Source organism: Suillus clintonianus, assembly GCF_016758775.1.
Source record: "Suillus clintonianus strain FC179 chromosome Unknown DEU56scaffold_128, whole genome shotgun sequence".
Taxonomy (NCBI): domain Eukaryota; kingdom Fungi; phylum Basidiomycota; class Agaricomycetes; order Boletales; family Suillaceae; genus Suillus; species Suillus clintonianus.
This window is the reverse complement of record NW_024539352.1, coordinates 24,185-50,321: the sequence shown is the minus strand read 5'-3', so window position 1 is coordinate 50,321 and position 26,137 is coordinate 24,185. Positions and strand designations below refer to the sequence as shown.

Below are 26,137 nucleotides of genomic sequence, written 5' to 3'. Positions count from 1 at the left end.
TGCTTTTCACTTGTTCCTTCCCTTTGGTGTCTTCCGAGCTGACATTTTGGAAATGTCAATAGTCCCTCAAGTAAAGTTGATATGTGCATTTTAAGCGGGTTTCTGATGGGTTGAAAGAGGCGGCGGGAGTTTGGCGGGAGTAGAACCTTTGCTACTGATTAGTAATAACTCCAAATAGCTGAAGCTAGCACAACACATCTCGCATGTCTTGCAATTGTCCATCTTGGGCTCTTACAACACTTGTGTCCTGTCGAGCAGCGCAGGCCACGCTCGCTCCTGCTTTCGGCTGGGTTATTCTCCTTGGCTGTGACCTCTTCCACAACTTCATATCACCCATTTGAAGGGTTTGCTTCGGGCCCGCCGGCAAAAGGATGTAAGCACGATCTTGATTTCTCTGCTACTTCTGGATTAACGGGGATGAATGCCCATCCACCGATATCCGCATGCAGGCGAAACGCGCGTGGGGCCGAGGGCAAAATAGAAAGTATTTCATTATCTATCACAGGCAAATCTGTCATATCCCCCGAGATACCAGGCTGAAGACGCAATAAGTTTGGACAAATGATACCTTGTAAATGTGACGACGCCGCCGACTGTCACAAGGTTCTCAATAGAGGACGGATTGAAGTAGAATTCAACCAGGTATGATCACCCGGTCGCAAGCAGCACGAGAAGTCTGTCCGCGAGCTGTCGAGGAAGTGGCTGAGGGTGGTCACCACGCGTAAAGCCTGTTTAGTGAAGTAATTGTCACTGAACAGAGGAGGATGTATGCTCATGATCATTGTGCTGGAGGCGCCAGACAGACACGCTGATTTTTAGTTAGACCACGAAACACTTTTCGTACCAGAACATGTAATGTCAATCGTCCCAACAATGTGCGATAATCTCGACAATCTTTTCCCCGTGATGTAAAATACAAATGATGTGACAAACCTAGATGTCAGATGTGAAGACAGCCACCCACAGCGAGTACATTCCAGCGTCTTTGTGCGCTTAGTAGTTAGCATCCTGCTAAATGAGCGCAATGGCTTTCGCAGAGCGAGGCTTAATAGAGCACTTAAGGGCTTGGGGTGGCTGGAAGTGTATTTATTACCGGCACCACAGACGCGAGAAGACGCACGACATACCAGATCGTGCCCGATGAGTGGTCAAGCTCGGGGGTAATCTCAACACCGTTCTCGATGGCCTTGGAGATATCAAAAACTGCGAGTGACATCGCGGTAGATATCCAAAGATTCCAAACTGAGGCATCAGCGAGATGGAGAGCTATCCAATCAAAAGCAAGCGATTCAGAAGACTATGTGGTTAATCGACGCCTTCTGAGTTAGCCATACCTGGGCAAATACTGCGGGGCAGGAGATTAGCATTGCACTCAAAAAAAACTCCAGGCTTACCGTCTGCCAAAGCCAAAGCAGACCGTGCGAGGATCCATTTCAACTTCCTTTCCATCCTTGGCCAAGAAGCGTTCAGGATTGAATTGCGAGGGGTCAGCATATGTTTGTGGATTGTTGAGCATGAACCTGTCGCAATCCAAAGGATTTAATTCTGTCGATAAATCAAATACGGAAAAGGGGGCAGCACTAACCAAATGTTAGGTATGACCAAGGAACCTTTTGGAATGTAGTACCCATCATGTATATCGTTCTCAGTAACACGATGGGGGATAGCTGTCATGAGCGATTACTACTGCTCGGCGATTAAAGAATGTCATAATTGAGGTACACATACCAGTTGGGATTACGGTATTCCAGCGCAAGACTTCTTTCGCAAGCGCTTCAGTGTATGGGAGAGATTCGCGATCAACGAAAGAGGGAAGGCGATCGGGACCGACAACAAGATCTATTTCAGCCTGAGCCTTCTTCTGCGCATCCAGGAAGAGCGTCATGGCTAGGAAAAGCGAGTAGATTGCAGAAACCGTCTGAGGAGACAAATGTTAGTCCGAAAACCATGATAACAAGAAGGGAAGTGTCAACCGTGTCGGCACCACCAGCGTATAGGGATGCAAAAGCCCACATCGCCAGATTATCCCCTTCCGCAGATAAAACACGACCTTCCAACAGATTCGAGGTGAAAGACACTGGGGCAATTCCAGCAGCCTGTAACACGTTCAACTCGTGATCGCAAAACTACAGATATTGGTTACTATCTGATCCTTGACGAACTGGTAGGGTGCAGTACCCATCTGTTCGCGGGTCTCGTACCATTCACGAGCTAAGCGCTTGAATCCAGCACCAGGGAACCACTCGGGGACCCTGGCCACTGACAATAGTCAGGCTAGTTACAAGCAAACAGCAGAATGCTATAGCCTTACAAAATGGCATGGTGTCAACCAAGAAGGCACCAGGAGCACTGGAACGCGATGCCTGGTCCATAGCGCGGTCTGCAAGGTTGATGAAGGGATCGTCGTTCTCCTTCACTTCATAACCATGAGAAATTCGCAGAATGATAGCGCCAGCGGTGCTAAGACAATTGAAGATCAAGCGAAATTTTAATGATCAATGAAACGTACTGTCGAACATGTGCCTGGAGTTGGTCGGGTGTCATAAGTACACGCTTCAGAAATCGACGAGTCTCAATCTCCTCTATCGGGTTGTAGATATCCACGGCGGCGCGACTGCCAATGACGCGGTGGAAGTTCTTGTACCAGCGAAAACGGTCGCCATAAGGGAGAAGACCCAAAGTGAGATTCCAGCCAACAAGTTCACTGCACATCGGAAGGACAGGATGGTCAGAGTATATAGTACTCTTCTTGTCCAGCATTTCCATCGCAGTCTTGACAGAATTCAGCACGATGATGTGCTGGCCCAGAACCTCTACATGCGAGATATCACCTGCACGGCACGGGGGTTGAAGTGCATGATTTTGGAACAACAGGAGGCACTCACCATACTTCTTGCCCCACTCGGTGAAGGTCAGCCAGGGCTTGATGCGAGGCATGTCTGTGACGTTCCCAACGAGAGGCCATCCCGGGGGGCCAGGGGGTCATGATACAGGGTTCTTCCTTTTAAACACCTACTATACACTGCGACACCAGCAAGACATAAGTCCAGCCAAGTAAGACTGGTGAGTGGCAACATGATCCAGCAGAAGAGAAGAACAGTGGGTGATGGAGTCCTAACTGAGTCGTAGGTGCCCTTCCGAACTCGAAGTACTTCGGCTTCCAGATGTTGAGATGAACAAGATACGTGCGTTACCTCGCTTGCAGCAGAGGTCGAGACCTCCAGCACCTTCGGCAAGGTATTTTCTGCTCGTGTATGAGGTTAAGCACTTTGCTATCGCGCGTCTCATCACCGAAATTCCCCAACTCGGATAAGGGCTGATAATGACTGACCAGGATGCGCAAGGTCACAAAAGGTGCACCAGGTGTATCAGCGCGCGGAAGGCGGGGGAACCGACGTATAAGATCTGGTTGAGAAACTCAATTGAAGGTAAGATGGCGGAGGTTGGGTAAGTAACTCATACCTTAGCATAGATTTTGAGCTTATAAGCATTGATATGGCAATGCTACTTATATGTTCTGATCTGGTATTGGATTCTGATAAGAACACTTCATTTCGGTATTGTATTACATGGTATGCGCAGACAGTAAAAGTACATCTAAGAGCAGAACGTGCACCAGGGCTTCTCTAAGAGGCAGACACGCGCCAAAGCTTCTGAAGGAGGCTCAGTATGACAACGACAACAAGAAGGAAACATGCGATGATCGGACGAGACATGCCCTCGTTGTCAGCAGCCTGGCTCTGAATTCCCGTCCGAATCTGCATTGAAGACAACAGACGGGTGCAGGTATACCAGCGAGGGCTCGGTGTACGTGGTCCATGTTCCACTGCGCGTCGCTGGTCTCTGTAGCAGGGGCAGACGTGAATATTGGGTTTACAGCAGATGCTGAAGTAAGAGCAGATGTTGCGCTGGGTGCAGATGGTAGGAATGAGCGGAGGACGCCGAATGAGCTGTCTACGACGCCCATCATTACTTTATTAGCAGACCCAGCGATGGCATCGACACCTTGTTCTACGCGTCCGTGGGGGCTGCCCGGCGCGTCTGCAGGTGCGTCTGGTGGAAGTGTGGTGCGTACAATTGGGATTGGAGTGAGGTCTGCGGTGCTGTAGACAATCAATGTTAGCGCATCGAATGAGAATGGATATTAGAGTACGGGAAACAAGGAACAGCGGCTTGAATCAAGCAAACCCACGAGATGGAGGGATCGAAAAGCTTGAACACCCACCTAACAATACCAACACCCTTCCCAACACCCACAGCACCAAGATCCACATTCTCCAAGAACTCTACAACAGCCATCAAATTAATCAAACAACACCTTTCCTCTCCACCAGCGAACGCAGCATTGCGGTACCGCTGTGTGAACATAAGATGCGAGACGAGGCGTACAGGGTTTGATTTGACAACAGCATTTTCCGACGGCGGAGTGAGTTATGTTGAGCTCGCGAAGCACATGACATAGGGCTGGCGGCTCACCGTGGCTTTTGCATAGCAACACACGAGAGATAGACTTAGTCTAAGATAGTTAGCGCCCATGTTCGGATCACATCACTCACCTAAGCTGAGGGAGGTCGGGTGTCAAAAGACTACGAGATCGAATAAAGTCAATATATGCGCTATATTTTGACATGTAATCTGAGAACTCACAATTGTGGATGCTTAGACTACTTTATTTTGCTCTTTCAACTTCGTTATGTGGTTGCTTACCCCTCCAAAGTTCCATTTTCTGACTTTCAAGGGCCCTGGTGATGACTCCGATGGATGTATGCAGTGTGCTTACAATTTACACTTTCCAAGTGAAAGCTTCATACGACGAGAAATAATCAAATAGGGGATCAGAGGAGCTTGAGTGCGACAGGCTGACATGGTGGTAGGGCTAAGGGTTAGAACTTAGGACACGACCGCCGATGAGATAGTGTTATCAATATTTGGTGTTATTGACGTGGTGTTTGGTTCACGTATCAATGACGCACGTGATTATCAAATTCACTACCATTACTCAACGTTCTGCCGTACCATGGGGTAGTCTCAATGCACATCTCATCATCCTTCTGCAGTTTGATACGCATTCCCCACCTGGACGCAACAATCGCACTACTGCAACCACGCGCCATGCCGAAGGCTCACGAATGAAAAAAAAAACATCATGAATCGTCTCTTTTCTCGCTCTTCCGCTCCTCAGGGTGATACTCCCCTCCCCAGCAGGAACCCCACTGTGGATGTCTTCGCAACTCGGGGCAAATACGTAAGTTTCCTGAGCTGTGGCAATCCATGATCCCTTCATGACATTCTCGCAGTGCACCGCTAACGCCATCAGCGGGAAACGGCATGTGGTGCAGCGACCACGTCCCCCTCCCCAACCAGCCCACACTTCCAACACTGGTGTAGCGAATGCTGGTGCTTCGAGCAGCAGCGCACCCCCATTGGGCACATCCAATGTGACTGATGGAACTACCTCAGCAACCTTGCAGACCGGAAGTACGAGTACTTCTGCTGCAACCAACAGACCCCCTTCTCCGATGGACGTTGAATATGTTCCAGACATTAGCTGCTTTGCACGTCTAGCAAGGTGTTTCTCGTGTCTTTCGCACACTTAGCGAACGAGTACTGCTGCTTCCCGCGCCCGCTAAGCGGTCACCGGTCACCCCTTCAGAACCTCTTCGCTGCAATATAAGAGACTACTATTGCATGTATTTGAAGATACTTTGCTACTGATAGACGTCTGCCATCATACATAGCATTCATTGAAATTCAGATACATGACTTTCTCGACGGCTTTGTGAAATGATGAACCTATACATTACTTCGTCCCCGTGGTCGCTGGGATGGTCAACCTAGTGGATTAACAAGACATTTACAGACTGTCACATAGTACAAGACACATGGTGCATTGCATATACTGATTTCATGTCCCCAGCATAAGCAAGTCAAACACTGCGTACACGGAAAGCATCACGCATACCACAATGCAGACATTCCACGTCGGATCCGAGTCGTTCGATGCAATATACAAGAAGTTGAGCAGGACCTGGATCTTCGAATAACTTGGCGGGGAGGGTGTCTTTTCCAAAGTAAGCCGTACCGACTTGTAGATTCGTGTTGGATCCCGAACTTCAGCAGACATGTAGTTGAATGTAAGGGGAATTATATTAGCGGTGGTATCAACTTGGATAAACTGCGTGTGCCGGAAGGGAGAAATTTGCTGGGAATCGAGGCATTGTAGTTCCCAGTGGCAGCAACCAGAGGCATGGAGCTATTGAATGACACAACAGGTACTTGAGGGATGGTGATTGCGAGTATAGTGCCAATGCTACAAAAGTTTTCAAAATATTTTTGCTCGGGAGGTCGAGTGTGACTTACTAACAGTGGAGGAATGAGGATTGGGTTTAGAGCGTTATCTGGGATATGAGCAGGGAGAAGAAGCGTGGCAAGAAGTGCTTGTCTTGCGAGGATCAATTTCTCAGGTCCATCACCGAGCGGAAGTGGTTCGAGGATATTCTATGGAAAAAATCCTTTGATTCAACAGGAAAATGCGCATATATGATATCTACTTACCGGAGAGTTGAAGTCGACGGTTTCAGAGTGGCGTGAATCAGACTAATTTTCGAGACGTGCACAATAGTTTGACTGAAAAGACGGACTGGAGGAATTGGAATCACTGGCTTTCTGAGCGGAAATCTGACGGTGGCGTGAAAGGCAAACCCTGTGCCAGGTCTGGTCGAAGCGTCCTGGAAAAAAGAAATCATGGGTTAAGTTCTGCAGAAGTCAAAATGCTCCGTCGTACGAGAGACGCCTGCCAAAGAAAGGCATGAGTGGAAGCATTCTGAGAATTAACGTCCCCCACGTATATATCTATCGGAGCTGGTTGTGGAATATCAGGGGAAATTTGAACTTACCAGGGGCGCATCAGACTGATGGCGGCCTTACACGTTTAGGAGGGTATTGAGGCCCAGTGAAAACCGGTTATGTTGGGATGAGCCTCGATAGGTTGAGATGTGTCGTTCAGGCGGGACACATATAGGAACACATACGAGTCCACAGCGCCCCATACTGTAGAGATACGACACTAGCTTCGTCACGTGCAGCACGTGACAAAGTCACGCTTAGTGTCACAGCTTCGAATTACCCTGTCACCTGTGACCACATAAAAAATAGCTTCGGAAATTGTGATTTTGTCAAGGCTTCTTGTCTGATTCATATCTTATTATAAAGTTGAGAAGTAACAGGTAGAATCTAGCTGGACATTGTTGTTTTTTATATGTTTTTTGTATGTTTTTTATATGTTTTTCTGTATGTTTTTACCACATGTCACAAATTAGCTTCGGCCCCCAAAAAATTGGTGTGACAGTCACACCAAATAGGTTCGATTCGTTGATGGCTGTGACCTGTGACGAACCTAGTGTCGTATCTCTACAGTACTCGGACAGTGTTAATAAGACGGGGCAATGTCCTATATGTTACCATGTGTGTACTTTCGCATCGAGCACATCTAAGCACATCCGCTAGCAGTCCTGCTACCTTTGCACATATGCTCAAATAGTATCACATATGTCTCGAAGTTGTCATGCAGTAACTGGTATTATTTGCAGCCGCTACAGGAATAGGGTATAGAAAAGTGCAAAAACACATTGAAAAGCAGCTTTAGTCCATTTATCGGTAGCGACCTAGTAGATGATGGATTAGAAGTCCATCGAGAGAATCAAGGACTTACGAGTGCAGCTGGTTCCTCGTCATATCCATATCAGTCAGTGTCATGGATATATGCGCATGAAAATGACAGCCTCGCACTATCCAAGGACAGTACTAGTATGATTCCCGTGATACAGACTCAACATCATGGCGGTCATCCGCTGTTCTAAACTCGTATGGTCAGCATGGTCACACCTTCAGATAAACGACACACGAGAAACTCGCAAGGTGGAACTAGCGGAGGCAAGCGGCGGGACCTTCAACATAGAGGTGGGAAGATGGTGGGGAGGAAGAAAGGTGGGGCAGCAGAAATTCGGCCCCAACAATTTATATATGGCTTTGGGGTGCTACGAGCTCGAGGCAGGTAACATATTGCAATGTTAGCGATACAATGTCGAAGCGAAGCGATACGATGTATGATGCGATGTCGATGCGAAGCAATGCGATGTGCGTGCGTGCGTGCGATGCGATGTCGATGCGAAGCAATGCAATGTTAGTGCGTGTGATGCGATACGACGTCGTTTTGCAAAACGTAACTAAACTTCTCATGATTCAGCAGATTCTGACATAGTACAAATAAGGTAACTAACTTCTCAGCACCTGTGGTCCCCTCCCGTCACAACCAGTTCTTACTGGGATTGAGGTATGTCTGAGGGAGTGTCGTTGAACCTGCGAGCCCATTGTCATCAATCGTCATCGCGTCATCAGCCCGTAAAAGATTGTGGCGCGGGAAAGTGTCCGCATAAGGTAATTTCAGACTTGGGGAATTTTGGTGATGCTGCAGCGCCCAGTGTCCTGAGGCCCTCTCACCACTTCCTGTTTTCGCCCATATTAGGAAAAATTCGGAGTATTCATTTCACCTTAGTCTAAGCTTGGTATACCAGGCGCCAAAGGAGATTTAAGGATACATAAGGAAAATTGTTGCAATGCCCCAGGATTTGTTGGAGCACACCTAGGCCATCCCGTCATTCTGTATGTCCTACAAGATGTTGAAACTCCGACTCGCCGAGTAACCTTTGAAAGAATACACTGGCACGACCTCAGAGTAATACTTACTTTGAGGCTATATTCTAGCTAGTGCTACGCCAGCCAAACACTAGTACGGTGAATTATAATTGCCATCGGTTAACCTGGCGAGCTACATGCACAAATGTCTTGACCTCTCCAGATTGCCCAAAGCTCCAGGTCTTCGTTCAATCAACGTGCGTCCTCTCTTTCACATCACATTGAGATCATCTCATCCAGTTTCCTTGCAGCGTCGCAATGTAACACCCGGCTCCCCTCTTCCATTACTTTTCCCTGGTACGGCGCCCTACAACCCCGCCCGCACCGTCGACCCAACGCACCCCGCCACCCGGTGGAAAGCCCAAGCATTTCCACATTTCTCCTGTCCCGCATTCACGCTACGCGCCGTACCCAAAGGTGCACTTCCACTCCCAGATTCCCGGGGATGCGCGTCTCAGGCGGAACGCTCTCCTATGGTGCTGCACACTGACAGGAACCGGAAGAACGGTCCCAAGAGCTTAGACATGAGCATATTCTTCATGATTGCGAAAAAGAAGACGGATAAACGGGCGGTGGTGCGCAACAGGATCGCGATGCGCATCAGGTCTGCGTTTGAGCTTATTGTTGCCCGGGGTGCTGATGCTGAGCCGAAAGACAACGTGGAAGGCAGGCGAGTGAGCAAGGAGCCTGAGCCTGGGCTTGGGCCTGGGCCTCAAGAATCAGCATCCTCGAACGTTGCTAGGAACCCCAAGAAAAAACCTGATCGTTCGGTCCAGAGGTTGAAACTCGCTAGCTTGGCATCTTCGATAGCACCGTCTAATCTGGGGCTGGTATCGAATCCTGCGTCTACCGAGCATCTAATCCTTCAAGGTACGTCATCAGGATAATGTTCATTTACATCTCCTCTTCTGACATGGACAAAGACTGGACGTATGTTATGTCGCCTTCTCTCCTGAGCTACCGCATGCCTCTCCCCGATCTCATACAACACCTCCGTGCAGGCCTCGAGAGCATTCGAGCGCAGTCGACGAAGCTCGATCTGCTATGGGCATTGAACAAGAAATCAACGAGAAACCTGCCGTTCGCCCACATCACAAACAAAGAACCCGAACCGGACTGGCGGCAGTTCGCCACTGATGAAGATGATCTTCCCATGTTATTTGACCTCGACGAGCCAGAGCATGGCCTCATCAAGCGGGGAAAACCACAATCCATCAACACCCAGAAACGCCCTCTCAAGTTATTTTTCCCTACATCGCTGCCAACCGGAGAGTCACCGTCTGCCTCGGTCACTGATGAAAATGAGATTGTTGCTTTCCCCGGATGCACTGACATGCCGATTCGGTCGGCTCCAGCATATGGGCCAAGTTATCAGTCTTCCGATTCCGTTTCTGATTCTTCGGAACCCACTCAACAACGTGCTCCGTCCGCATTCAGGATTGGCGCACTGGAACGTCTTGCGAGCGTGAAGAGACAGCCTCTGGTCGTACCGGATCGCAGAAGAGAACGAGGAGGCAGCTGAAGAGGCGATAAGGTGGAATTTCGGAGCGCCGAAATCTCCCATCACACAGTCTCTAGGTGCGTAGACGTCGCAAGGACGAAAAGTGTCAATGACGATCTAAACTTTCACTGTGGTCCCCAGAGCTGTGCTCCATAGTCAACGGTATGGAGCACCGTTGACTGTAATGCTGTCAGCGAACCAACGGCGAAATTGTAATCGTTTGACAATGCTAGTTTCTGCAAACAATGGAATGTCTGAGGGCCAGCGAGCTCAGGATCTTCGGAACCGCTGATCATAATATCCAGATGCTCTAAGTTGCGAAACAAGCACAGAGGCGCAATTATACCGGAGTAGAGCATGCGCATATTCTGCCACCAATCGTCGACCGCGAACCAAGGAAGCATGCGTAACAAATCCGAGAGCAAAGGGTGTTTAGTCAGGTGCAGGAACCATTCGTGAGAGCACATAACGGTCAGGGGGAGGATATGATCGATGGCACTTGCGATGTTCCGGCGCAGCAATGGTTGATCCTAATTATGATAACGCTGATCTGCGCTTAGTTCGGAATCATTGTCCCGAACTTCAACGGCGGACAGCGGCATGCACAGCGACAATGACTTGGGTTTCCCATAGCACGTCGAGCGCTCGACGCATGGCACGTTATTGCAACTTCTGCGAGGTCCTGCAGACGAAGTGGATTAGGCTCATGAGAGCCTTCGGGTCCTGAAAGAAAAGGATTCAAGAACTCGAAAATGTTGCATCGGATTTCAGGGAGAATTAAAGCGTAATCGAGCGTGTCGGCTTTGCGCGATGATAGGGACCGATACAAGCTGAGGGTTTCCAATGGCCCAGGCTTATTACGGCAAAGACTCACCAGCGCTCTCTTCGATTCTGCCACTTACTGCATCGTTCTACCAAGGGGAAGAATGAATGACTATGTGCATGTGGGGGGTCACTCTATTATCTGACCTAGCTGCCTTGTTTTAGTAGTGGAAATTCTTACCCTCCCCAAACAAAATTTGAAGAAATCGTGCGTGACACAAATCACCTCCGAGCCTCCCAGTCCCTGTGTAATTAACGGGGGACGGGAGATCGGGAATCTGCAAGCTTGCGCGAATGATAAAATGCATACATCATAAATACGTATATACATATTAAGAAAAACTAAGCAGTACGATACATATAATATTGTAGTGGTTCACAAAGTACGAATTCTCCGAGAACGTCGTGGGCAGTGGAGTCCAGCATGCTCATATCAAACAATAAATCATCCTGTCAACAAATCAAAGGAAACCTTGAGCTCATTTTCCGGGAGAACCAAAATTCCGCAACCCTGACCTTCATGTCACGCAGAAGGAAGAGGTACGTCCTCCCGGACGGTATTAAATAAACGATGAGAGATGAGGTTTTCTTCCACCATCTTCGCGAGGAGGTGACGCATCCAGACGCGACTTTCGGTGGTGACTTGATCATACTCTACATCCGCTGCGAGCTCGAGCAGTTGCTCGCGCTGTTCCGATGTGAATATTCCCAAGGATATAGTCTGGTTGCGCGTGCGTTCCTTTGAGTTGATTTTGAGGGCGTTGGGGTAATGGTACTGGTGCCAGCGGCCGTGCATTTCGAGCTGGGTGATGTCCCAGACTTCGAAGCCGCCGGTGAGAGCGGCGTTGACCCAGTAGATGAGGACGTGTCTGGGATGACAGCGGTCAGAGTCTTTGTGTAACCCAGTGGCCTGTAGAAAGACTTCTTTGTCCGACCAGTCGTCGCCGTACACCTGCGACACATCACCAGGCCCTCTCGTTGGTATTGGGGTAGTTGACATGGTATGTGAGGGTCGTTGGCGAATATTTTTTTTATTGACAGAATAACGTCGACGTTGTGCGCCTTTTTATTCTGCGCTTGCGACAAGTATTGCCACATCTTGTGGCCGCAATGGACCCGAGGCGCCGTCTTTGTTGTCCATTGTGTCGGCTATTAAGTTGCTTTTTTGGTTCTGTGGATGTGGATGTGGGACAAGACAACATGTAGTGGAGCGCTCAGGAATGGGAGGATGCAGGAATGGGTAATTCGTTATATATTCATGTCCGTCAAGCGATGATTACCAGAAGTCTTGTTGACGTCAACCTACTATCCATGGTTACGATTTTGTCTCTGGACGCAGGAATATCGTAGATAGAGCCTGTCGGATCAGCCATGCTGGGATCCCGTCCTGGGCCAATGTGTATACTTAGTCTCCCCTGGCCAGACCATATAGAAGGAAGACAGTCGTTCCTTCTTGATTATGGTGTATACTCGAGAACGACGACGTCTGTCGATTTGATGACTTTTAGTCGGCGATTGGGTCCCAAAAGAAAGGACAGATCGTGGAAAGCTAAAAACTTGATAAGTGCTGAAGCGCTGAAGCCTGAGATTATCACCAAACGACATTGACATCATATGTGAAAATGCGAGTCTCCGTTAACGCCGCGGTGAGCGATTGATTGAGAGGAGGGCCTGACCTGGCCTGACGGGAACCATGAATGACATGGGCACTTGACTCTGTACCTCGAGAATCAGATCCACGACCATGACATTTGCAGCATGCAGCGGCAAATCTCTTTCTTTCGAACCCAGATTCGCAAATGCATGGCATGTCATTTATGAGCCGACGCGTCACGATGGATGTCGAAAGCTGTATACGAGATGCCGCCGGAAATTTGCGGCCATTAACCCTGGCAACGTTGATCTGCCGTTGATGTCATGAGGGCCTTCTCAACGGTCACAGGCTTGGACACACGTTCAACACAAATCACCGTGTTATCACACATCATATGGAGTCGACGTTGCTGGTGTTCGTCACAGGTGGTGCAACCAGAAATTTTCAACTTACGCCGGGATATATTTCGGAGCAATCCATCCTCACGGATGTGACGTGTCATGCAGCACCTAGAAATCTGCCTCCCTTTCTCGTCGGTTTCGGGTATAATGCGCAACGGTACTACTACACCGTGACTCTCGATCGGAGCGGTGAAAGAGTGCTTTGGCTGCTTGGATGAGTCGCTCACTAGCTATGCTGCAGTGGATTCCTCGTGGTGACCCTTGATTCAACTAGAAGTCTACATGATCAAATGGAGGTCGGCGATGACAACCTCGTAGCCTCTTCGGTTATGAATTCCACGCTGATTGCTGTCCTCTGAGGGCCAGTACTCCTCCTCCCTCCAGTATCCGAGGCCGAGACCGACATCGTCAACCACTTATCCGGAATGCCGCCTCATGGCCCTCAATTCTAGCATTCCGTTCGAAACTAGGAAATCAAATCGAGCGGTCTTTCAACGTGAGACTTCTAACTGATACGTAATAGAACTATCAACTTTCTTTGTTATAAATTGTCAACACCCATCCCATTCACGGGGTTACAACGTTGCTCGCTTCCCTGTGCCCATAAATTCAACGTTCTTTCATTACAATCCTTCAGCTCTTGCTCTTGTAGCCCACCTAGCCCAGAATAAAATCCCTGTCTGTACTAAAATCAACCCCTTTTACGATGTCCACGTTCAAGACTCTTGCTTCTCTTGCTCTCCTTGTTGCTACCCGTCTCGCGCTTGTTCAAGCCTCTGTCTATGTCAGTCGTCGCCCCATTCTCTCTTTCGCTTCTTCTGACAGTCATTCGTACAGGTAACCAACCCTGTACAATCAACCGTTTGCCATGCTGGTCAGTCCTGCGAGGTTGATTGGGTTGACGACGGCAGCAGCCCCCTCTTGAGCGACATTGGAGAATGCACCGTTGGCTTGTACAACGGCGAGATGGTAATAAAGCGTGCAGCCCCAGTGGACTTGACTCACCCGTGTTGTCGCATAGGTCCTCGTGCAGTCGCTTACATCCGTCAACGTTGCCGACACGCATTCCTTCTCGTTCACTGTACGTGTCTTTCATTTCATATTTCTCGCTTCTCTAATCACCGTGCGTAATTGTACAGCCCGACCCATCTGTCGGCGATAATGGCGGCTAGTGTGTTCAAATCATTTCTATCTAAATATAACTTGCATCTAAATGATCGACGCAGCTACCTGGTGTTCACCTCAACCGCCATAAGCTACCAGGGCTGGTCTGGCACTTTCACGTCAGTCCTTTCCTCGCTTCAACATGCCACACGCTGACAATCCCCACAGCCTGGATGGTATGACTGGTTCTGGCTCAGGTAGTTCTACTACTGTTGGAACCACTATCACATCTGGAAATTCGACCTCTACAGGTACTACTGTTGGGGGATCTTCAACTTCTGGAGGTAGTTCTGCTATAACCTCTTCCGCTGTTGGATCCTCAACCAGTATGACCACCTCTGTAGCCGATTCCATCACTGGCACCGTGACTGCCAGTAGCTATTCAACCGCTACTACCATCACGACGCCCATTTCGTCCGGTATATCTTCCGGTTTCAGCACCCTCACCGTGCCTTCAACTACTTCGTCAGGCACGACCACCCACAGCACCTCAAGCACTGCCACAAGCGCAACAACATCGGCCACCCAATCTGGCGCTGCCATCCGCACTGGTGCTTCAACCTCGTTGGCGGGTGGTCTCATCCTCGCCTTTGCTGGTGCTCTTGTATTCTAAAAAGTGTTGGAGGTTTAGAGAGGGGCTGTGATTGCGATACCTTTATTTTCTTCTTTGAATACCCCTCCCTGCAGTGACATTTTTGATGTGACTTGACGATTTTGCGATACCTGAACAATTTCACGTATATTTTATTTCTTGACAGCTTTTCGTATGTTTGGTTGTCAATGCTATTGACTGGTCGATGGGATGTCATCTTTGTCGGTCCCTTTATATTTTGCCAAGTTCAGACGAATTTTTGGCCTCGTTTTGGTCACGGACTATCATATGCTCATCGCCACCATCTGACGGTATCCTATCTTCTAGAGCTCATTACATCGAGAATTTAGAGACCGCTCATCATATTCAAGGGCTACTTCTCCGCAGTACTAGCACTGAAGTACTGAGGTGCTGATTTGAAGACTGATATGGTGATACCTGTGGAACGTCGATGCGATCATGCAGCACCTTGATCTAGGCCCATGACCAGCCTCAGGCTGGCATATATACCAAGCGCATATCACCGCGGATGCTTGAGCGTCAAAATTCTCGCCATCTCAAATTGACCCATAGTCAGACTAGTCGCGAGTCTAACGTTATAACCTTGATCGCGGTGTAAACTAATGCAAACTGATTACATAAACACCGACAGGCATCGCTATTTCACACGTAGTACCGTGACATCGACTCCACTGACATTTACTGGCAAGCCCTTGAAGATCAAAGGAACGACTGTCTTCATCCTCTGGTGGTCTGACTAAGGGAGACTACCTTGAAGATGACCGTAGTCTCAAACGATCCTAGTTGGTGGCCACATATCAATGCCAATGTGGTGGCCAGCTATATTTCAGGTTTGTGACGAGCAAGTCGGACGATGCTCTAATTTTGATTATGGTTGTGTGCAGCCGCCTCTTGTACTATGCTAGTATATGATTGGGGTGAGCAAGATAATCCTTATTGAGGGGATTGTTGAAACCGCCGATGAATCCCTGTGATATGCTCCAGCATTGATGTTCGGACAAGAGGTTGGTGCCACGATGCAATTATTGGAGTAGCCGTCTCACTAAGAATGGTTTTATAGCTTCAACTAATCTGGGTGAGCAGAATCCTGTATCAGATGAATGACAGGACAAGTTAATTTGAGGCAGAGGCAACGCTGTTCCCTCATGACAGTTATGTATCTCTGTGTACGTAGCTTATACTGTAAGCACAGATGGCAAGTTGTACTGATTTTAAATATTCCAGGTGCGCTATGGTGGAATACTATACTCTTTGTACGTTTGAAAGGCTATCAAGCTGGCACGGCGCTAATAATCCGTCACTCAAATCAGCGTCACCATGCTGGGTATGTGTACTCGCACACACCGATCATTTATTTTAACCTCTATACAGAGGGTCTCCCGTCAATCTCGGTGACGAATTTAGTGAGTAATAGTATGCACTGATGCCATTCCCATCCAATTAACTGTACTCTTGTTTAGGGGTGAGTGAGATTTTCGATCAACTTGTTGGTTCAAGATAATGACTGCAGCAGCTGTGAGTTCATTTGAATTATTTGGCACTCCGGGGCTCATTGGTAGTTGGGTTTTCTAGGCAAAACTTTTTCCCTCGCACGATCATGGACCTCTGTGGTTGAAAATGCTATACTAGGCGGTGAGCTACTCAACCGCAGCACCTCAAGGCTCGATGATTGATTTGACTGAAATATTATACAAGTCATCATGATCACTCGGTTACATGCTATGTATCAGGGATCCAGAATCATGCTCATCTTTCTTGTTGTCGTCTTCGTGACTCTCACAATCCCCAGTATAGTGACCACGGGAATACTAGGCAGCTATCATTTATGGGGTAAGCTTTAATTATGACGAACGGATTAAGCAAACCAGGGCTCATGTGACGTATCACAGAGGAGTTCGTTCTGTCTGGCACCTATCAGTGTATCGAAATTGGGGGATCCGCGATCAAGTTGACAGTCGTGACTTGGATACTGGGTAGTGTCTGGGAGGTCCTTGCACTGTGTCTTGCACTTAGGGTTTCCGTTAAACACTTCCGCGATTTGCGGCGATTCGGACCATCGACAGGACAGACCACCATCGAGGACTGTTTCACGGTGTTGATAAAAACTCACGTGCTCTACTTTGCTGCGTGAGTTCATAATTCAAGTGTGATTATTTCCCCTCTGCTGATGTTCCGAACGTGCTAGCTTTGCCGCTGTTCCTTGCTTCATCATCGGCTCGCTGTCTCCGCAGATCTCTGTTTGTCAATTTGTGACTGACATCTCCATTTTACCGCTGATAATTTTCTAGGATTCATCTTCTGTGGGAGTTCAGGCTTATGGTGGCATTCTCCAGATTTCCTTGCCCGTGCAGATGTTCGTGCTAGGCCCACGCCTCATCTTAAGCATTCGAGAATATTATGCCAAGGTTGTGGTCAATTCCGAGGCAGGAACTGGCATAACCACCATTGCTTTCCAGGAGCGCACGCACGTATCAACTGGTGGTGACACTGATGTAACACGGGAAGTGCTTCAAGTCATGCGTCGATGAGTCACCAGGTGTCGAGTGTTCTGCCACATGTAATGTGCGAAGTATGTCTGGAGTTTCGTTGTGTAATTGATTTGGTGCTACGCAGTTGTATTCTTATGTCAATAGACCGCACTGCTTGCTTGTTATAAATATTCCTTTAATCTCAACTTGAAGGACTTACTACCGAGGGACCACCAAGGAGCCGGGTACGCGACTCGCGATGCTCCAGCGCCATGTGGAAGTCGTCAGCTAAGTGCCTTCAGCAGACAAATTTAAATTTAGGCCTCTCCTTGCGGTCTATTGGAGCAGGCTGCTAGCCGTATATTGCATCCCATGGCTTTTAACACTTACATATAATACTTAGTATTTAGCTACTTAAGTACTTCGACGCCAGATCTCGAGCGCTGAGGGGTCGCTTTGACGTTTGCGGTAACTTTTTTTGAAAGAACGACGGTCGTCCGTTGATTAATCTAGCTAGGAGAGACTATTTAACCGTTACATATATGCACGAGGGGGGCGAGGAACGTTGAGTGTGTGAACTTCGTTCTCGACACTCTGCCGGTATATGTAGTTGTACATAACAAATTTTGCCAGTTGGGTGGGGAGGGGGGAGGTCGCGGTCTGCATTTTTGTTTTGCGTGTTCGCATGGGCTCAGAGTGATTGAAGTGAATTGATTGCTAACGATCGCGATGACAAGTATTTACGACAGTCGACTGAGCGCATGTTGCAGGTCACGTGACTCAACACGTTGTGACAAAATGCTATGCACACGATAACGATCGAGAGCGAACGTAAAACACGAGCCAACGAGCACGGGAAGAACAGGACCTGAGACCTCGAGTGTGAGGTAGTTGAGGGGAGAACAGAAGCACAAACCAAACCAAAAGTACCAAGACACTAAACAGGGAAGAGGAGGGTGGGTGAGAAAGTCTTGCGGCGCGCGACTAGTACTCGGAGATGAAAGAAGAGAATAAGACGCGCAGTCGCGCGCCCCGCTTAGTAAGCACTTGTTTGATCGTTTTGCTCGCAAGCTCCCAATGTGCTCAAACCGCACCGAGCCTAGTCTATACTTTCATGTAAGCTTCATATCGCTGAGAGTCGTCATCAGATATCATGATGGCAAACACCGTTTCAGCGTTCAATTGTATGGTTACAGAACTCGAGCGCGACCATAATAATAATATATACGCGCTACCCCACTCGATGACACAAGTCGATTATCGACAGGTACGATGGACAACTTGAATCCACTACCAGCGGGGCCAAATGGCGGAAGCTGAGTGCGGTAACACTTGGTCTGTTCGATGATCACACTAGTGCACCGATATTAACAACATATTATGGTAACCTCAATAGATCATCGAGTTGCGTTCCCGCCACAGCCCTAGTGCCAGGCCACTTATCTGGCACTAGTACTGATCTGAAGAGTCCTAGCACCGATGCATAGGCTACATGATGGAGAAAACCTACTCTGATCCGCCACCTTGACTAACTTGCGAAATGGCAATGTCATAATCTTCGAGTCTAGTCTCAGATGTAGCATGGTGTGCTTGCAAATTGGCCTTGTCCTCAGCGCTCAGCAATACCAAACTTTCGTGACAATATTTAGGTGTGGATTGTTTTGATGACCTTACAATGTATTGCCGTGTTAAACGTGTAAACCCAGATCAACGACTTGTGTTCCCGCCATGACACCACTTCTCTGGCACTAGTATACTGATCTGGAGAGTGATACAGGGATACTGGTGGAATGGCAATGCGATCATGGGGCACCTTGATCCAGGCTCGTGACCTGCCTGGCGTATACCCGTATGTGTCAAAAAATCTCACCATTTCAAATTGACGCAGTGTTCGCCACACGCCCCCAGTCGACTCGATGGAACGCAGTGTCTTGCAGAGACAGATCATCGGTATGTATCAGCTCCCGCCACGGCACCACTTCTTCGGCACCAGTACTGACCTGATGACCTTACTTCTTGCGGGATGTTATCTTCTTCATCGAAGTTTGTGTTTGCCACAAACGATTATTTTTACATTTTGTCCGGTGGAACCCCCCCCCCCCCATAGGAGGCTATGGTGGAACAAATCAAAGATGGGAGAAATTGAGAAACCTGTGTCGAGGCCAGAGCGAGTTCAGCCAGAGGTTCATGACAGCGAGCAAGAAGACGATCATGATGGAGAAGAAGATGGTTGATGAGCGTGTGGTTTTAATCTCGCATCAATTGCAATGTCGCATCCTGTGAGTGATCTTATCGTTACCTTTTTGAATTACAAATTTACGGCGCTGTGTGCATGTGATGTGACATCAAAAATTTCAAAAACATGGTGGGTAAAGGACCGGTGAAGTCAAAGATAACGCTGTTTTCAATGATTTTGCTGCAGGACTCATGCGTTCACTGATGGATCTGAACTTCCGAAGAGTCCTAGCACGATGCCATCCTAGGCTACATGGAGAGAACCTACTCTGATCCGCCACCTTGACTAATTTGTGAACTGGCAATGTCATAATTGTCGAGTTTAGTCTCAGATGTAGCATGGTGAGCTTGCAAATTAGCCTTATCCTCATCGCTCAGCAATGCAAAACTTTCATGACAATATATAAGTGTGTATTGTTTTGATGCTTTACAATGTATTGCCGCATTAAACGAAATTTTCATATAGTTCGCTGATGGCCCGGTCAGGCTCCTGCTAAGTACGGCCCACTTCTTTCGCCACTGATCTGATGGCCTTACTTGTGGTGGGATGTCATTGCCTTGATCGCGCATCGGATTGATCAAGCGGCAACTTGACATCCCACAGATCGATAGTATATCTAGCACGAGCGGCATCGCTACATCATCAAGTCCACTGGCAAACCCTCGAATATGTCCGTAGTCTCAAACGATCCTAGTTTGTGGCCACTAATCAGTTCCAATGTGGTGGCCAGCTATGTTTCAGGTTCGTGACGAGCAAGTCGGATGATGTTCTGATTTTGATTATGGTTGTGTGCAGCCGCCTCTTGTACTATGCTAGTATATGATTGGGGTGAGCAAGATAATCCTTATCGAGGAGATTGTTAAAACCGCTGATGAGTCCTTATGACGTGCTTCAGCGTTGACGTTCGGACAAGAGGTTGGTGCCACGATGCGATTATTGGAGCAACTGTCCCACTAAGAATGGTTTTATAGCTTGAACTAGTCTGGGTGAGCAGAATCCCATATCAGATGAATCACAGGATAAGTTAATTTGGGGCAGAGGCAACGCTGCTCCCTCATGACGGTTACGTATCTCTGTGTACGTAGCTTATACTAGAAGTATAGTTGGCAAGTTGTACTGATTTTAAATATTCCAGGTGCGCTATGGTGGAATACTATTCTCTTCGTACGTTGCAAGGCTAACAAGCTGGCACGGCGCTAATAACCCATCACTCAAAATCAGCGTCACCATGCTGGGTATGTCTACTCGCGCACGCTGATCATTTTTCTAACTGGCTGCATGCAGGGGGTTTCCCGTCAGTCTCGTTGACAGATTTAGTGAGCAGTATCATGCACTGAACGCACGTCATTCCTATCTAACTAACAGTTCCCCTATTTAGGGGTGAGTGAGATTCTCGATCAGATGTGGGTTCGATATATTGACTGCAGTAGCTGTGAGTTCATTTGAATCATTTAGTACCCCAAGGCTTATTAGTGACTGGTTTTTTCCAGGTAACATCATTTTCATCGCACAATCGTGTGTTTCTGTGGTCGAAAATGTTTTACTGGGCGGTGAGCTACTCAACTGCAGTGCCTCAATGATTTATTTGACCGAAATATTATACAAGTCATTATGATCAATCGGTTACATGCTATGTATCAGCGATCCAGAATCATGCTCATCTTTCTTGTTGTAATCTTCCTAGCTCTCACGATCCCCAGTGTAGTGATTACCGCAATACAACACAGTTATCATTCATGGGGTAAGCTTTACTTATGATGAACGGCTTAAGCAAACAAGACTCATGGGACGTATCTCAGAGGAGTGGTCACTCTCTGGCACCTATCAGTGTGTCGGCAGTGGGGGATCCACTACGCTTAAGCTGGTAATTGTGACTTGGATACTGGGTAGTGTATGGGAGGTCCTTGCACTGTGTCTTGCACTTAGGGTTTCCGTTAAACACTTCCGCGATTTGCGGCGATTCGGACCATCGACAGGACAGACCACCGTCGAGGATTGTTTCACGGTGTTGATAAAAACTCACGCGCTTTACTTTGCTGTGTGAGTGCGTAGTTAATTGTGATTATTTACCCTCTAATGACGTCCCGTATGCACTAGCTTTGCCGCTGTTCCTTGCTTCATCATTGGCTCGCTGTCTCCGCAGATCTCTGTTTGTCAATCTGTGACTGACATCTCCATTTGAACGCTGATCATTTCTATAGAACTCAAATTCCGTGGGGGTTCAGGTTTATTTTGGCATTCGACAAATCGCCTTGCCCATGCAGATGTTTGTGATGGGTCCACGCCTCATCCTAAGCATTCGAGAATATCATGCCAAGCTTGTGGCCAACTCCGAGGTAGGAACTGGCATAACCACAATTGCTTTCCAGGAGCGCACGCATGTATCAACTGGCGGTGACGTGTAGCACAGGAAGGCTTTAGGCGATGCGTCGATGGGACACCACAAGTCGAGTGTTCTGCCACCCGGAATATGCGAAGTATGTCTGAAGTGAAGCTCGTTGTGTCATTGAATTGATGCTACGAAGTATTCTTATATTTATAGATCGCACTTGCTTTTTGTAATTTACATATCGATAGTCATTCCTACAACTTATACTTGAGAACTGACCGAGGGACTACCAAGGAACCGGTTACGCAACTCGCGATGCTCCAGTGTCATGTAGAAGCCGTCAGCTAAGTGCCTTCAGCAGACAAATTTAAATTTAGGCCTCTCCTTGCGGTCTACTGCAGCAGGGCTGCTAGCTATGATAGACATCGCAAGCGCATTGCATTGCATGCATGGCTTTTAACACCTACATATAATACTTAGTACTTCGATGCTAGACCTCGAGAGTCGAGAGGTCGCTTCGACGTTTGCGCTAACTTTTTTGAAGGAACGACTGCCGTCCGTTGATTGATCTAGCTAGGAGAGACTGTTTAACCGTTATATGGACGAGGGGGGCGAGGAAACGTTGCCTCGATACCAGTGTGACATCGCCTGAGGAAGGCAATTCAGGTAAGTTGTGTGAGAATAAATTACCGTAATAAGCATGTACTGTTGTCTACCTACAGATTCTGCGGAACCCCTCGTATGCAAGTGCTGTAGCAGTTCGATGTCCGTTGCAGATCCCAAGCGCAATCAAGCTAAGCAGAAGCAGAAAGATCCCAAGCCTCAGGCCCCAGCTAATGCGACCGAACGCTTGAAAACCGTCGTGCGCCGCCTACCTCCCAATCTCCCCGAGGAGATATTCTGGCAGAGCGTTCAACCATGGGTCACGGATGACTCTATCACTTGGAAAGTGTATCATTCGGGGAAGCTGGGAAAGAGGTGTGTGTTCTACTGCAGTATGCTTGCGGCGTGACTGACTCAGTGATGCGGTGTGCTGGTAGGGCAAACCAGGAGAATGTCCCTTCGCGGGCGTATATCGCATTCAAGAATGAGGAAGTGCTTGCGACCTTTAGCCGTGAATATGATGGTCATCTCTTCAGGGACAAGGCAGGTTTGTAATAATCGAACGTAGCTACGCAGTTGCAGTTGAGTGATCTTCGCTTCAGGCAACGAGTCCCAGGCAGTAGTGGAGTTCGCTCCGTTCCAGAAGATACCCTCCGAGAAGAAAAAGGCCGATGCGAGGAACGCGACGATTGATAAAGGTGCGGTTGGATCAGCGGTAGAGCTCTCATCATACTCAAGTGGCTTATAGACGAAGATTATATTTCCTTCCTCGAAACGCTCAAGGATGCTGAAAAGTCCGAACATTTGTCCCTTGAAGCATTGAGTGAGTATCGTGTTATGTCTGGTAAAAGTTTTTCTGACATCAGTTTTATGAGCAGTTGCAGCATCCCAACCACCCGCCGCGCCGAAAACTACGCCTCTCCTCGAAGCGCTCAAAGCAGAGAAGTCAGCTCAGAAGGATAAGGAAGCTATCCTCCGTAACCATGCTCACTACAAGGACACTGCCGCCTCATCTACTGCCAGGAAAGAAGAAGTCAAGAAGAAATCTGCCGCTCCCACTGCAGCATCGCAGAAACAGCCAGAAGCCAAACCTGCTTCTCTAAGTCGCAAGGCAAAGAAAGCCGCAGCCGCAGCCGCAGCATCAACAGCACAGAAAACCACTTCTCCTCCTCAGGCAGCACAAACGATTCCTCCCGCAGCGAAAGGCGTCTTTGCAGGGAAGGCTAATCTGCCTGCCAAGCCTCCCTCGCAAGTACCTGCTCCTCGGCAACGCCGTCCCTCGCAGAGCCGCCAGCAGGCGCCTAAACTCCCTGCTGCATCACTCCCTCCCAAACCAGCTGCACAGCCTACTCCTTCTGCCAGTGCAGAGGCTGCTGCACCACCCGCAAGCACTCGCAGAGGACGTCCAGTTGTTGGTCTGGGACGACACTTTGAGGCTGCGTTAAATGGTGCAGTCGGCCCTAGCGGAGGAAAGAAACGAGAGAAAGATGCTCAACCAACTCCCGCGAGCGAGCCTGTGCAAAAATCTGTTCCGGCCAAATCTAAGGATGCCTATGCGGCATCTTCTCCCAGCCCCGGTGTTTCCGGTATTCTGCAGCGCGGGGATGGACACACTCCTGGGAGCCCTATGATTATGCAACGCCCTCAGCCTACTCGTGTTCCTGAAGGTCCTGCTGCTGCTGATCCACATGTTGGCAGAGGTGGGCCGCCGAGGAGAGGGCGTGGCAGAGGTAGGGGAGCTCCTCATGGTGGATAGGCAACGTTGGTATACAGGCCCATTTTCTTGTCCGCTATAGACGCCATCGCGAGGCTGGCGGAGATTTCAGTTGCGCTGCACGGATTCATTGCTTCTTTGCAGCGCGGTTGGCACTCGGGATCTAACCGAGCCACCAAAGGGCAGTGACGCCTATGTATGTTCATTTGGCGCGAGCCGAGCACGAACCTCTTGCAACATGACTGATACCTTTACGAATCCCTTGGAGTAGAATTGATGTTGGTAGTCAGACCCAGTACCCCCCATGCATAGTGTTCGCCGATTGTTCTCATACACGCAAGCAGAGGAATTAGCAATTGAAATTAGTGTTCCATTTCCCGTTGTAAGAATACTCTACTGCCACGCTATATCCACAAAAAAACTTCGTAAAGAGCATCAAATCAAAGCACGCGAGTCCATCTTTGTCCAAATGATGCCATGAAACATCGAACGAAAATAAGCCAAGATGAGAACGCAAATCAAGATAAGATGATCACAGAAGGACTGCCCCCAGGAGAGATGCAGCAGCGCCAACGAAGCACGTGATACCAGTCACGCCAACCTTGCCAGCAGCGCCAGTCTTGGTAGCAGTAGACGAAGCTGAAGTGGATGTTTTTGTGCCAGAGGCAGAGACAGAGACAGAGCCCGAGGTCGTGGCAACGGTCTTCATAGTTCCCGAAGCGCTTGAAGTTGCAGTGGCGCCGATGGGTGCTGTGGATTGCCCGTTGATTTCAGCTTGGACAGTAGAGTTAAAAGTTCCGGTCATGCTAGTCATCCTGTGAAGCACATGGTGAGCGAACGTTGATTTTGATGAAACGTAAAAATTACTCACGTGAATTTAGCAGAGAAGGCCTCAGCAGGGAATTGAGAGTTCGTAGCATCTTTCAGGTTGAGTGACGTGAAGCGAACAAAGCTGAAAAATATTAAGCGGCCTGGCTGTTATCAAGGACGGGTCTCTTACTATTCATTGCTGTTGGGTCCAATGGTCGCATCCGGGGTGAAAACGATTGATGTAGTGGTTGACACGTCAACGCTGGCACTGACGGTTTGCAGCAATGTCTGGCAAAAATAAGACCGTTGTATTATATACGTCAGATTAATGACTAACCTGTTGGTTGGCATTGCCAGTGTAGATACCAACGAGTGCAGCGCCGAAAGTGGTGAGATTCGGAGTCAGGCCATCGTCCTGCCAGGTGATAGTCGCCTGCTGACCACCAGTAAATGTAGTAGTTGCCACGGGGGAGGTAATCTTCACAGCCAGGTAAATCAAGAACAAGAACAAGAAATCGACGAATGAATACGCACGAAGACGTTGGCGAGCACGGAGGCTGCGAGAGCGAGAGAAATGACGACCTTGCTGAACATTGCTTTCTACCGTGGAGAATGAGCGTTATTCAAGAGAGTGTGGGGTGCTTTTGAAAAGCGGAGTATGTGCAGATGATACTTAAAGTTGAAAACGAAAGAGAGAAGTTAGCAAGGCGACGGGAAAGGTAGTAAACGGAGTTCGAACTTATTACGACCTTGAGAGGAAAAACGATCAGAATAATCACGTCCGCTTGCTGTACCGATTATATCCTGTGCCTGGCGCCCGAACACTTCAATGGACATGCCAATAAACATATCTCATCAGCCAATAATAGTTCAATGAAAATAACGGCACTCAGAGTCATACTGGCGCCACCGTGACATCGTTGAACATGGGAATGATGTGCAGTTGGGAGAATTTCAAGCTGGAATAAACTGAACAGCCCGACGGCTCACGAATTACAATTGACGGAATCAGCGTTTGGATTTGAAATCTGCGTGATTGGCAGACCACCAAGTTGTGCACGATCTGACACGACAGGACGCGACGGTCGTGACGCCGGCGGTACGACGCCGGTCTCACAAGGTCTCATCTATGGCGGACCCTGGACCAACGAGCAGATCCTTGGCTGCCCTTTCTTCAGGTTTCTAAGT

The 26,137-nt window shown here is 48.5% G+C and overlaps 9 protein-coding genes across 9 annotated transcripts; 4 read left to right on the top strand and 5 right to left on the bottom strand.

Moving 5' to 3' along the window:
* Positions 1-1,011: 1,011 nt before the first annotated feature.
* DEU56DRAFT_873810 (cytochrome P450) lies at positions 1,012-2,937 on the bottom strand (the record flags this gene model as incomplete). Its single annotated transcript, XM_041355888.1, has 11 exons — positions 1,012-1,074; positions 1,121-1,266; positions 1,335-1,345; positions 1,395-1,520; positions 1,586-1,667; positions 1,729-1,918; positions 1,974-2,096; positions 2,144-2,259; positions 2,312-2,460; positions 2,510-2,831; positions 2,886-2,937. The coding sequence occupies 11 exons, from the start codon at positions 2,935-2,937 to the stop codon at positions 1,012-1,014; spliced, it is 1,380 nt and encodes a 459-aa protein (XP_041202775.1).
* A 689-nt stretch (positions 2,938-3,626) lies between these two features.
* DEU56DRAFT_760749 (uncharacterized protein) lies at positions 3,627-4,368 on the bottom strand (the record flags this gene model as incomplete). The annotated part of the gene is made up of 3 exons (XM_041350465.1): positions 3,627-3,758; positions 3,779-4,103; positions 4,226-4,368. The coding sequence occupies 3 exons, from the start codon at positions 4,366-4,368 to the stop codon at positions 3,627-3,629; spliced, it is 600 nt and encodes a 199-aa protein (XP_041202774.1).
* Positions 4,369-5,773: 1,405 nt separating this feature from the next.
* Positions 5,774-6,309, bottom strand: DEU56DRAFT_834633 (uncharacterized protein; the record flags this gene model as incomplete). The annotated part of the gene is made up of 2 exons (XM_041354719.1): positions 6,219-6,309; positions 5,774-6,195 (listed from the first exon to the last, which is right to left on the bottom strand). Coding segments are annotated over exons 1-2 (248 nt in total), but the record flags the coding sequence as incomplete, so codon positions are not given.
* A 2,522-nt stretch (positions 6,310-8,831) lies between these two features.
* DEU56DRAFT_918268 (uncharacterized protein) lies at positions 8,832-10,216 on the top strand (the record flags this gene model as incomplete). Its single annotated transcript, XM_041358093.1, has 3 exons — positions 8,832-8,891; positions 8,946-9,564; positions 9,618-10,216. The coding sequence occupies 3 exons, from the start codon at positions 8,832-8,834 to the stop codon at positions 10,214-10,216; spliced, it is 1,278 nt and encodes a 425-aa protein (XP_041202772.1).
* A 1,196-nt stretch (positions 10,217-11,412) lies between these two features.
* DEU56DRAFT_98733 (uncharacterized protein) lies at positions 11,413-12,199 on the bottom strand. Its single transcript, XM_041360079.1, has 2 exons — positions 11,534-12,199; positions 11,413-11,467 (listed from the first exon to the last, which is right to left on the bottom strand). The coding sequence occupies exon 1, from the start codon at positions 12,015-12,017 to the stop codon at positions 11,541-11,543; it is 477 nt and encodes a 158-aa protein (XP_041202771.1). The 5' UTR covers positions 12,018-12,199; the 3' UTR covers positions 11,413-11,467; positions 11,534-11,540.
* A 1,275-nt stretch (positions 12,200-13,474) lies between these two features.
* On the top strand, positions 13,475-14,881 carry DEU56DRAFT_98570 (uncharacterized protein). Its single transcript, XM_041360078.1, has 7 exons — positions 13,475-13,796; positions 13,850-13,981; positions 14,034-14,093; positions 14,152-14,183; positions 14,239-14,295; positions 14,345-14,373; positions 14,428-14,881. Exons 1-7 carry the CDS (start codon positions 13,719-13,721, stop codon positions 14,787-14,789), a joined length of 750 nt encoding a protein of 249 aa, XP_041202770.1. The 5' UTR covers positions 13,475-13,718; the 3' UTR covers positions 14,790-14,881.
* A 558-nt stretch (positions 14,882-15,439) lies between these two features.
* DEU56DRAFT_834598 (uncharacterized protein) lies at positions 15,440-17,502 on the top strand. The gene is made up of 13 exons (XM_041354718.1): positions 15,440-15,619; positions 15,674-15,706; positions 15,774-15,793; positions 15,850-15,864; positions 15,917-15,955; positions 16,014-16,042; positions 16,100-16,113; positions 16,161-16,193; positions 16,362-16,421; positions 16,485-16,619; positions 16,679-16,916; positions 16,975-17,026; positions 17,078-17,502. Exons 1-13 carry the CDS (start codon positions 15,547-15,549, stop codon positions 17,315-17,317), a joined length of 981 nt encoding a protein of 326 aa, XP_041202769.1. The 5' UTR covers positions 15,440-15,546; the 3' UTR covers positions 17,318-17,502.
* A 5,067-nt stretch (positions 17,503-22,569) lies between these two features.
* On the top strand, positions 22,570-24,487 carry DEU56DRAFT_834570 (Smg-4/UPF3 family-domain-containing protein). Its single transcript, XM_041354717.1, has 5 exons — positions 22,570-22,800; positions 22,863-22,972; positions 23,028-23,123; positions 23,174-23,248; positions 23,304-24,487. Exons 1-5 carry the CDS (start codon positions 22,586-22,588, stop codon positions 24,179-24,181), a joined length of 1,374 nt encoding a protein of 457 aa, XP_041202768.1. The 5' UTR covers positions 22,570-22,585; the 3' UTR covers positions 24,182-24,487.
* DEU56DRAFT_834567 (uncharacterized protein) lies at positions 24,488-25,711 on the bottom strand. Its single transcript, XM_041354716.1, has 5 exons — positions 25,484-25,711; positions 25,287-25,427; positions 25,140-25,237; positions 25,011-25,091; positions 24,488-24,954 (listed from the first exon to the last, which is right to left on the bottom strand). Exons 1-5 carry the CDS (start codon positions 25,541-25,543, stop codon positions 24,672-24,674), a joined length of 663 nt encoding a protein of 220 aa, XP_041202767.1. The 5' UTR covers positions 25,544-25,711; the 3' UTR covers positions 24,488-24,671.
* Positions 25,712-26,137: the final 426 nt, after the last annotated feature.